This window comes from Tamandua tetradactyla, chromosome 22 (assembly GCF_023851605.1).
Source record: "Tamandua tetradactyla isolate mTamTet1 chromosome 22, mTamTet1.pri, whole genome shotgun sequence".
NCBI classification, from domain to species: Eukaryota; Metazoa; Chordata; class Mammalia; order Pilosa; family Myrmecophagidae; genus Tamandua; species Tamandua tetradactyla.
This window is the reverse complement of record NC_135348.1, coordinates 16,702,226-16,714,822: the sequence shown is the minus strand read 5'-3', so window position 1 is coordinate 16,714,822 and position 12,597 is coordinate 16,702,226. Positions and strand designations below refer to the sequence as shown.

Below are 12,597 nucleotides of genomic sequence, written 5' to 3'. Positions count from 1 at the left end.
TTTTAATATAGCTACTGCTATTCAAAGGTCTAGCCTTTTGTCACTGATACAATATATTCCCTTTTTTTTTTTTTTATGTGGGCAGGCACCGGGAATCGAACCCGGGTCCTCGGGCATGGCAGGCACGTATCAATATATTCCCTTTTATGACATGATTCAAATTCTTAACAAGTAACCCTTTCTTCTACTTTATTTCATTCGTCCAAATATTTACATTCACCTATCTGCACAGCACTGTATTATGGGAATATAATGGCATATCCATTGTTCTCATTAGCTGTAATCCAGTTGAGAGGATGAAAAATAGACAAAAATTTAAGCAAAAAAAAAAAAAAATCAAAGATAATGAATACACCTACTGAAACATAAGAAAGGTCATAAGGCAATATGGAATTCATTGCACAATAAGTGGCATATACTATGAGTTCAGAGGCTAAGGAAGGACATGTTGAAATAGTCAAAAAAAAAAAAAGCTTCACCAACAAAGCAAGAATTAAGATAGGTTTTAGAAGAGATAAACAGTGAGAGGGGAAATTTCAAACAAGGAAAACGGTGGACCTAGAACAATGGTTCTTAATCCTAACTGCATATTAAAATACCTGGAAAAGTTTTAAAATATTGATACCTGGGTACCATCCCAGACTAATTAAATCAGACTCAGAAATGAAGGGGATAGAAGTAAAAAAAATAAAATAAAAACCTCCCCCAACTTATTCTATCAGCAGCCTACACTGTGAACCACTATTGTAGGGAAATCTTACCTAGAATACCTGCTCTCTAGCTTCTAAGGATATTGGAGTTTGTAAGTTAGGAAGGCTAGAAAGGTATATTGGTAAAAGTTAATGCTAGATAAGGGACTTCATTCCGAAAAAAAAAAAAAAAGAGTACTCATTAAAAGTTTAGGGGTTAGAAAATTATCTGATGAGAGTGATACATTATGAATATATAGGAGTTCAGGGGGAAAAAAACTGATTAATTAAATACAGAAATGGATAGCTGGAGAATGATACTGTGATAGAGTAAAAATGAATGGGATTTAATAACAACATATTAAGACACAAGATTATTCACAAGCCAATTATGAATAAACCTTACCTCATTTACTTATTGCATAATCCAATAACCACGTAAATTATTTGTTAACATCTGCCTTTCCCACTAGACCTAAATTCTGTGAAGGCAGGAATCAGGTCTATCTTACTCACCACTATATCGATAGTGCTTAGAATGGTCACTCAACAAATACTTAAGTAAATGAATTACTACTACAGACAAGGAAATTCCTCTCTCCTGTTACATCATAAAAAGAGACTGTCACTGAGCAAATGAAACATAAATAGAATTTATAAATCACTGCTAGCACTCTTTTACAAAAGAAAAGCTTGGTAAAAAAAAAAACAAAGCTTGGTAATCAGAGGTGAATTCACAACGAAGCTAATGAAGCTTACACTTTACAATCACCAACCTGCACAGGTTCCTCCCAAGACCCTAAATCTAATATTGTATTCATTATGTTGTATTCTTTTTCTTACCTACCTATCCGAAAACCTTCCCAACTGTATAAACTAAAAGTCCAACAAAATTTGGTCAGCACTTCATCATAACTATTGTCAAAATAAACTTAAAGCTGACACAACATTTCATGAATACCCACAACAGCTGGGTGAAATAGAAGGAAAGTTTACTATTACCAAATCAACTGCAAATTCTAAAAAGGAAATTTAAAAATAGTATTAACAAGTAAAGATAAAAAATAAGATACAATAATAGCCAAGAATCTAAGGAACTATTACGATGAAATCATTAAAAAAAATTCCCCTATAACTAAGAATCTAATAGGAAATTTTTAAACAACATCAAAAGAGTCACAGAGCCTTACAAATATGCTAGTTAGTAAGGCAAAGAAGTGACTAATGTAATGGTTTTAAAAGTAACTTGAAGCAACCCTTGAAAAGAAATAAGACTGAGGGTCAGAGAAAAGAAAAAGGTCAAATTTGAACCATGAGATAAAAAGCTACCACCTCCAGCTGCCTCCTTTGATTATTTCCAAATGGCAATCAGAGACAGCAGCTGTTTTTCTCTTTAACATTCGAAAAGATCTACTGAAAATAAGAAACTATGACTCAAGAAAAGCAAAAAAGTCCACATGAATATTTTTCTGACAACCAGAATAAGTATGTGCTATTCCAATCTGAACAATGATATACAAGGCAACTGTGACAAAAAGGGAAACAACTAAAAGGAAAATAATGGATTTGACTAATATAATATCTAACCAAAAAAATGCAGATAATACACATACAATTATGCAATTTAATAAAAATTTTTTCAAGTTCTGCTTAATACTATCACTGTTAATATTTTTAGGACAATTTACTACATTAGGATTTAGCAAAGGTTTTCCTCATATTCTTTATCATAAATCCACTTACCAAACACTTAGAAGTAATTACTGTGTTGTTACAGTACTAAAGAAATTACTTTGGACAAATACACTGTTCTCAAAATTTGCATTAATGCAAAATTAAAAGATTACATGTGACCAATATATCACAGAAGCCTTCAAGATGAGAGTGATACTTTTAACTGTACCTGTAAGAATGTAACTTAGAGAGTTCATCATGTTGGGGAAGGGGATGTATGTAAAGAGCAGAGAGGACTGAGGGAGTAGGATGGTTGTTGAGGAATGGAAGAACTATATATTCTTGCAGTAGAACAAAGCTATAGTTGCTATAAAACATACTATATTTACACTGGAACTATTCAACTTTGCTTTATATTTAGTGAAACAAAGCCTCCCTCAAATAAAACTTTACATGATTTAACAGCAAGATAATAGCTCTATTTTCAAACATACTGACACTGCTTTCAAAAAAAAAAAGAAAGAAAGAAAATAATATACTGACTTATAAAATTTCCTTAAAAGGAAAAAGGTATGGTTAGTCAAAAATTTAATCCACTGAAATCTTATACAGTAGAAAATAAAAGGATAAAAAAAGAAAAAAAAAATCCCCAAATCAGTGAGAAGAGCAAGATAAAATCAATATATATTACCTTGGCTGGAGTATGAATCCATATTGCTGGGTTAAGAAGAATATGGTCACACAATTGCTTGAGTAGGGGCATCCCATTCTGGAGATTACTAAGATACTTCGAAAATGCAAGGCAAAGTTCAAGTACTTCTCTGCTGACATGGGACTTGGAAGACTGAAAAAAATGTAGTTCAAAGGTTACTAAGAATTCAAGGCAAGGTAAGTAAATTGCAAACTGTCAATACCAGAAAAAAAGCTGAATCACAAATGAGGCTCAAAGCTCAAGATGACATAGGGCTCAATACATATTTGCACTGATAAAGAAATGGGACAAGGTAAAAAGACAAAAAGTTATTTTAATGTAGGTAATTTCATATAACCAAGGAGACATGCTTGCAAACAGAATTTAACTACTTAGTAGTCCAAGTTTATGGCCTGGAGATTAAGAATCAAAATCATAAAAAACTTTTCATATTTTACCTTTTCTAGACTATATCCAATTACCAAGAATCCCTTACAGGCAAGCATCTGTTCCTGCATAGCAATTGAGTTCTTCAACAATTCCATGATAAAAGCCAACAAGGTTGAACTGGAATAAGAAAAAACATAATAGTTTGAAAAAAAAAATTACTACCAAAAAACTTTTTTTTTAAGTTGTCTTCTTCAAGAAAATTGAAGTTCTACTAAAATGCCTCCAATATTAACTTCAGGAATAGAATTTTAATACAGCAATTGGGATTTAATCAAATATTTACTTCATATACTTTATCACAAATATAGAACTCGATAAATCAGTTCGAAACAATATGACAAACATATGAAATAAAAAAAAGTTTGCAGTACAAAAACAAGTATTAGAAACGACATCAGTATGTTAAGTCCTTAAAGAATTAATGTAACTTAAATAAGTAGGTGTATTCAAATTTGGACATTTCAGATCCAAAATGAGGAAAAAGAAGTTTTGAGCAAAAGGACTAGGGTGGAAATCCTCAAGCGGTGTTATGGCTCCAGACTGGCAGAAATTAGGGGAGTAAAGTCGGAGGCAAATTTTAGGGTCTCAAACACTAATTAAAGTTTGTTCATGATCCAACAGGAAAATCGTAATTCACCAATGTTGAAGACATTTTAAACTGAAGAGGAGCCACAGCCATGCTCCAATCCCCATAATTTTAGAGATACCCAAAACGGAAGGGGAACAGGTCAACGTTTTCTACTCAAGAGCTCTCAAGAGTCACACACACACACACAAAAAAGAAAGAGCACATCCAGCAGCCAACCTACTCCTCACATTAGTGCTTTTAAATGCTAACAATTCCAAGAGATGTTGAAAAAATATAAAGAAGGATAACCAAGGAAAAGAACTGAGTCCCGGCTATGAAGGTTTTAGAGTAGAGCCCAAAAAACTCTATTAAGTATTAATGTATCAAAGGTAATTTCCTTTTTGTTACTTTAAACGTAGGCAATAAATAGTAGATGGCTGGTTCGGTTTTTTTCAATAGTGCTTTTCTAGCCTAAGTGTAATCTTGGGGAAATCATTGCACCATTTATTACATACACTGATAGTAGATATTAAAAAGACAAATAAAAAAATAGAGAACTTCCTAGGCTGGAATACAAATTTAAATATATTGAAAAATAAATGAAACCATTATCTTACTATATAAATAGCCTCACTAGAAAAAGAGGTTCAAAGTCAGCCAGGAGAAATTCATTTAAACAATCTATCCCATTTTTTATAAATTATTCTAGAATTCATATGCCTCTGTCTTTTCTAGATGCAACATGAGAGGAGAAAAAATGGGCCTAATATTGAAAGTAACAAAAAAGACTAAATCACTTCTTATCTAGCACCATCAAATATTCTGGCTTTCAATTATTACTTATATGCATTCAGTTATAAATAATTAATATTTAAAAAGCTAAATCCCCATCATAAATGCTAATTAACAACTTAAAATAATTTTTTCATTAGAACAACATTAGACAAAACTTTATTCATTATTGATAAATTCATTAATTATCAGAACTCACCTTATTCTGAAGCAATTTTACTGTATTTTTTGTTTTGATATTTTCACTAAATAATCTAAATTAATGCTAATATTACTGAATTAGATTTGCAATATAAAATTTCCAGTTTACAAATTTCTTAAAAATATATCATTTTCTTTTAACTGTACACAAACTTGAAAGGCAGAGAAGATAACGTGCAGTTTAACAGTAATAAAAGCAATTCTCACACCAAATTAAAGAAAAAAACCAAAAACACTCACCATATAGTTAAGTCAACCTCATCAGATAAATATTGTCTATAATCCAGCTGCGCAAAAAGTGGAAAAAGCACTTGTACTCCACCAACTGAATGCATAGCACTTTGGATGGAATGTGTTAAAACTGCTTTTACATCCTTATAAAACAGAAGACAGTAAAAGTTCCAATGATTTCTTTTCTAAAACAATTAAAAATGAAGCACAACTGCAATACAACACTAAAATGTTATTCCATTTGTTTAATAAACGCTACTAAATATAACTCAATACTACATCAAAACTTACCCTTGAAAATATTCTTAAAAGATTGTAGTTAAAAGTAAAAATCAAATAAATAAATAAGAAAAAAAATAAAGATCATAGTACCTGGAGCATGAGTGCATGTGGTGAATGAACAAAAATTGAAGGATTATCCTTAGGGGATGATTCGAGGCAGAGCTGGGCATCTGTAGCCCGAGGATTGTATGTGAATGCAATGGCATTACAGAGTTTGCCATCATACAATAAAAGTTTGTGATGCTCAGCAAGAAAGAGGTCACTTTCAGCTTTGAATTTAAACGTGCCCTAAAAATTAATAGAAAAGAGAAGAGTTAAGAAAATCTAAATATAAATTATCACAGTTAATAAACATTTAAGGAGAAATAGCACTGATAACTTTTCTAACAAAATTGAATAAGAAGCCCTAGTTGTTTAATTAGTTTTAAAATAGAAAAGTCATTTAAATCTGTAATGCAAACCAAGTCTAAGAAATCCAAGACCAGGACAAAAATAAAATTTAACAATTTAACTGTAACCTCTGAAAAAAAATGAAGGAATATCTTTTCCAACAGGGTATGAATTTTGATTAATAAGCTTTAAATGTAAAACATGAATCACAACAAGAAGTGTCTTTACACCCTCTGATTTTATATGAAACTGTCAAAGGGATTTATTAAACATAACACGTTGATCCATTTCATTATCCTAAAACTTCCGTTATCCAAAATAAATTCTTGATAAATTTTTAAGCACATATTTCACAGTATTTTAAAGAAATTATAAAGAAAGTGAATTATGGTGGGGGAATAAATGTCATTGCAGAGAATGCTGTCCAGGCAAACTAAAAAAGGTAGCCTATTAGTTTTTATCAGACAATAACCATAGGACTTTGGAGAGTACACAGTTCATTTTCCAGAGCAAATACTAAGGGAGTACAAGGAAATTAATGAATTAGTAGAGTCTACAATATTAATTTGGGGCAGAGTAAAATCTACAATCCAGCACAAGCAAAAAAAATTACTTATTGATTCTATTTAAAGTACTATACATAAACATTACAGGTGCTTTTTTTTTTTAATCAATATCTAAACATTAGACATATTTTTATTTGAATTTGAATTCTGTGTGGAATTTAGGGATACTCATTCCTAGTAACAAATCTATGCTTTCATTCTTTAAAAAATCCTGAAAAGAGTAATAATAAAATAAGTAAAATTTATTTTTCAGACTCAACAGAAAACCTAACTAAAATTAAAGAAGTGAAAATTTACTATTTACCAAAATAGTTCATATTGATAATCATAACCCTGATTTTTTTATTTTCAGTAAAGAACAACACAATATCCTATATCTTCAACTTAAATTTTTCTAAATTTCAAGAATTTAAAATTACTATCAGTAACTCAAAATTTTATGACTTGAAAAACTAGCTGTTAAAATTTTAATTTTAAAAGGTAATTTTTATAGTAAATTTATAAAACATTGTCATTTAACGTATGTATGATGAGAAATATCTCTAACTGTAATGCAAAATAATTTAGCCAGAATCTATGAAACCTAAATATTGGACAATATTCACAGGAAGTTCTGTAAATTAATAAACTTTATGGAAGATTCCTATGTAACTATAGCTGATATCATTAATTAAAATCAAAACAATGCATTTTCAAAAGACTTAATGCAACACAGCGCTTCAATAAATAGCAAAAATATAAAAAAACAACATTCAATCCTTCATTTCTCTTAAGTATATTCTTAAGCGTTTAATTACTTAGTCAATTGTAATATTTTTCATAACTATGGGACTGCTGATTTTCCATTCTTACATTATCTTAACCAAGTTTTAAGGAATTCCTTAAGCCATGAATTATATTACATGATAGATTATAACAGTAGTAAGTAAAGTCAGTAAAAGCATCAGTTTCTCACCTAACATAATTTTGTACGCTTTTATGACTACCTAGCCATAGAAATGATGAGAATAAAATAGAATGATAGATTACAGGTTACTGCCAATAAGGCCTAGTTTATATTAAGGATTAAAGTCAGAAGTTATTTCTACCCCTTAACCATGAATATGTCTCTCTGGGACCAAGGATAATTTTAAAGATGGGAATAACAATGAAACAGGGGATTTTGTATCTTTTTCTTTACCTTGCTTACCAAAGAACAGTTATTATATGCAAACTAAGCTTAAATAAAACGACTATCAACCTTTCATAATTTCTTAGAAAAATATTTAACTGCTAATTTATGTTATAATCTGATATAATGCAAAATCCTAATCGCAAGTAAAAGACAACCAGTCATTTTAAATATACTAGATATAACAAGTGCCTTTTTTTTTTTGGCATGGGCAGGGTCCAGGAATCAAACCCAGGTCTCCAGCATAGCAGGCAAGAATTCTGCCACTGAGCCACCACTGAGACTGCCTTTTTTTTTTTTAACAAGTGCATTTTAGCATCTTAAAAAAGACAAAGGAATCTTCCGAAAACTAACACTTTACTCGACATCCAGCGATTCTAAAAAAACATCAAATTACTACTAAAGAAAACATCAAATTACTACTTTCACTCAATATACAGATATTTAATAAGATGGCTAAATATTCTTACACAAGATACAAAAGAAAGAATAGAGCAAAATTCCAGTTTCAGCCATTACAAAATCATAGTATTGTGCTATCAATTTCTGAATTTTTATAATCAGTTCTGTTGCACATTCTTTATTCCTTCAGCACCAAATGTCCAATCTCTATCCTCATTTTATCTCTTAATAACCTGTGTTCTTAACTTTAACCCTCAAAGTTCACTCATTAATGTTAGTTCATATTAGTGAGACCATACAATATTTGTCCTTTTGTTTCTGGCTTATTACATGCAGCATAATGTTTTCAAGGTTAATCCACATTGTTACATGCTTCATTATCTTATTCTGTCTTAAACCACCATAATTCCATCATATATAAATATATCACAGCTTATTTAGCAACTCTTCCATTGATGGACATTTGAGCTGTTTCCATCTTTTGGCAATCATAAATAATGCTACTATAAACATCAGTGTGCAAATGTCTATTTGTTCCTTTTGCCTTCAGTTCCTCTGAATATAAACCTAGTAATTAATTGCTGGATCATATGACAATTCTTTACTTCTTAAGAAACTGCCAAACTGTCTTTCAGAGCAGTTGTACCATTTTGCATTCCCACAAAGAGTGGATAAGTGTGCCACTTTCTCCACATTCTCTTCAGCATATGTCATTTTCTATTTTTTTGATAATGGCCATTCTAGTGGTGTGAGAAGATATCTCATTGTGGTTTTGATTTCAATTTCCCAAATAGCCAGTTAGGTTGAGCATCATTTCATGTGTCTTTTAGCTGTTTGTAATTCCTCTTCTGAAAAGTTCCTGTTCATGTCTTTCCCCATTTTTTAATTGGGTAGTTTGTCTTTTTGTTGTTGAGTTTGTAGAATCTCTTTACATATTCTGGATATTAAACCTTTATCTGATATGTGGTTTCCAATTATTTACTTGCATTGCATGACAAAGGCATTATGTCTAAACTAAATGTCAACAAGCCGGGGATATGAAGGGGTGTATGGATTCTTTGCAGAAAAAAGGAAATGTCTTCATATAGAATAGGGTGGTGAAGGCATGGCTATTTACTTTGGTTGGATTGTATGATCTACAAATTAAACTCCTTAAAAATGAAGAGAGAGAAACAAGGGCTAGAGAAAATGTGGAGAACAAGATACACCTATTCACTATGGTAGGGAAGCTGAGAGGCAAAGCCCCACTGGAGGACAGTGTGGTGGTTTCACAGGAGGCTACAGATGGGGTTGCCATGTGGTCCTGCAACCCCACTGCTAGGTACATAACTAGAGGAACTGAGAACAAGGACAGGGATGGACATTTGCACACTGGTGTTTATGACCATAGTGCTCAGCAATTCACAATGGATAGAGGTGGCCTAGGAGTACAACTGAGGAATGGAAGGAGGAACTGTGGTCTATGTATACAATGGACTGGTCTATGTATACAATGGACTACTCAACAACTGAAAGAAAGAAAGAAGTTGTAAGGCATGCAACTAGGTGAATGAACCTTGAGGATAATATGTTGAATGAAATGACAGAAACAAAAAGACTATATGATCATATCTCACTCCTATGGACTAACAATAATAAATAAACTCAGAGAACTGACATTGAGAGCATGGGTTATCAGGTTGGGGCCTATGGTAAAGGGTCCTAGATTGTAAGCTCTAACAACAGTCACATCTATTCTAGAGTTCTAACTATTATTTGTAAATTCTGAGATACTTACCTACTTCTGTATAACCTGAACTTCATATATTTAAGTGACACCTGAGACTCAGAGTTAGGGCTCTGAAGCTATGAAAGTCAGCATTACTCCATACAGCAACTGTTAAAAAGGTCGAAAAGGAGAGGTTCCAAGATGGCAGCTTAGTGAGGTATGAAATATAGTTAGTCCTCCAGAGCAGCTAGCAAATAGCCAGGAACAGTACTTAACAACTGCTGGTGCCACATCAGTGACCAGACACACAGCATATACCAGTCTGGACAACCTGGACCAGCTGTGATCCCAAACAGAATTGTGAGTTTCCCAAGTCACCAAAGCCAGGGCCCCTTCCCAACAGGCTACTTCCCAGAGGAGAAATGAAAGAGACTTTACTAACAGCCAGGGGCTGAGCTGAACCAAGCTCTAATTATGGAATTAATTAACAAATTGTGACTATTGAATATAGGACCCCAGCTCAGATAAACCTCAAATAAGAGCTAAAGGTACTAGTTTTTGCCTCCCAGAGGCGGCAGGGTTGACAGGGAAAAAGAAAAAAAAAAAAAAAAAAGGTTTTTTTGATCGGTCGGAAGCACAAAATACTTGAAAAGGTATGGACCCTAAAAAAGGGGGGGGGGGGGGGCACATAGGGCCTGGAGATGCTAGAGGAACATACCAACTTAAGCTCTTGATTAACAAACCCAAGGAACAGGGTCCTGCTCTGAAAAGGATTTTTTTTTTTTGCTCTGTTTCTACTACATAGCTGCTCATTAGACACAAGTGCAAGGCTTCTCAGGCACCAGCTGCCCCAGGCAAGGGCAAATTAAGATCGTCTGAGAGGTAAAGAGTCTGGTCAGGTGAAACGAGCTAACACTTAGAGGCTGTGCCTTCCCCAGGAGAGAGGTGGGACCCAGCTTGGGTGGAATTTCTCTCTCAAGGAACTCAGACCCCAAGGACTGGAAAACTGAAGCAACTGAAGCCAGCCTACAACCTCTCCCCTGTCTCAACCATGCCCCCATCAGGGAAACTGAGCTGAAGTTAAAGGTACTGCACCACTTTATGCTGGTGGGACCTGCAGGCAGACAAGCCCACATGCTGGGCAGGATAGGAAAAACAGAGTGCAGAGGCTTCACAGGAAAGTCTGTCACCCTGCTGGATCTCACCCTCAGGGAAAATTGATGCAGGTGAGTTTTTCCTCCTGAGAGGAGGCCAGTCTGGTTTGGGAAAATCTAACTGGGGTCTATAACATCTAAGAAGACCATCCTAAAGAAAAGGCTCCATACAGGCAAGGTAAGAAACAAGAAAATAAGAACTGAAAAATTCTGATTCACTAAACAAAACCTATGCTACAGGTCTAGAATAAATTGAACTGAATGTCAAAAAACAGATAGAGAACAAAGCTATCCAGCAAGAAAATCCTAGGTAAAAGAGTGAAAACAATCTCCAGAATAAACTATTAAGGAAATGAAATGCCTGGATGCAAGCAAAAAATAACAGGTCATACTAAGAAAACTGAAGGTACGGCCCAAAGGAACAAACCAACAATTCAAATGAGATACAGGAGTTAAAACAACTAATTTAGGATGTTCAAACAGACATGGAAAATCTCACCAAAAATCAAATCAACGAATCGAGGGAAGATATAAAGAAAGAAATGGGCAAAAAAAGAAGAAATCAAAAGTCTGAAAAAACAAATCAATAACATATGGAAATGAAAGGCACAGTAGAAGAGATGAAAAAACAATGGAAACCTACAATGTTAGATTTCGAGAGGCAGGAGAAAGGATTAGTGACCTCAGGGATGGGGCATCTGAAATCTGACAAGAAAAAGAAAATATAGGGAAAACAATGGAAAAATATGAGCAGGGACTCAGGGAACTGAATAATAATATGAAGCGCACAAATATACATGTTGTGGGTGTCCCGGAAGGAGAAGAAAAGGGAAAAGGAGGAGAAAAACTAATGGAAGAAATTATCACTGAAAATTTCCCAACTCTTATGAAAGACCTAAAATTACAGACCCAAGAAGTGCAGCGTACCCCAAAGAGAATAGATCCAAATAGATGTTCTCTAAGACACTTACTAGTCAGAATGTCAGAGGTCAAAGAGAAAGAGAGGATCTTGAAAGCAGCAAGAGAAAAGCAATCCATCACATACATGGGAAGCCCAATAAGACTATGCATAGATTTCTCAGCAGAAACCATGGAGGTGAGAAGACAGTTGGATGACATATTTAAATTACTAAAAGAGAAAAACTGCCAACCAAGAATTCTATATCCAGCAAAACTGTCCTTCAAAAATGAGGGAAAAATTAAATCATTTTCAGACAAAAAAATCACTGAGGGAATCTGTGATGAAGAGACCAGCTCTGTAAGAAATACTAAACGGAACACTAGAAGCAGATACAGAAAGACAGGAGAGAGAGGTGTGGAGAAGACTATAGAAATGAAGACTATCAGTAAAGATAAAAAGAAGAAAAGTTAGATATGACATATAAAATCCAAAAGGCAAAATGGTAGAAGAAAGTACTACCCATACAGTAATAACACTAAATGTTGATGGATTAAACTCCCCAATCAAAAGACACAGACAGGCAGAATGGATTAAAAAACAGGACCCATCTATATGCTGTCTACAGGAAACACATTTTAGACCCAAGGATAAACATACATTGAAAGTGAAAGGTCGGAAAAAGATATTTCATGCAAATAACAATCAGAAAAGAGCAGGAATAGCTATA

General features: G+C 33.5%; 1 protein-coding gene across 2 annotated transcripts in view; it reads right to left on the bottom strand.

Moving 5' to 3' along the window:
* Positions 1 to 12,597, bottom strand: part of LRBA (LPS responsive beige-like anchor protein) — a 1,037,640-nt gene that overhangs the window by 855,393 nt on the left and 169,650 nt on the right. For both annotated transcript variants that reach the window (XM_077139839.1, XM_077139840.1), the window contains 4 exons: positions 5,669 to 5,866; positions 5,306 to 5,439; positions 3,513 to 3,621; positions 3,055 to 3,207 (listed from right to left, as the gene is read on the bottom strand). In XM_077139839.1, coding sequence (XP_076995954.1) covers positions 3,055 to 3,207; positions 3,513 to 3,621; positions 5,306 to 5,439; positions 5,669 to 5,866 — 594 coding nt within the window. The remainder of the gene's footprint in view (positions 1 to 3,054; positions 3,208 to 3,512; positions 3,622 to 5,305; positions 5,440 to 5,668; positions 5,867 to 12,597) is intronic.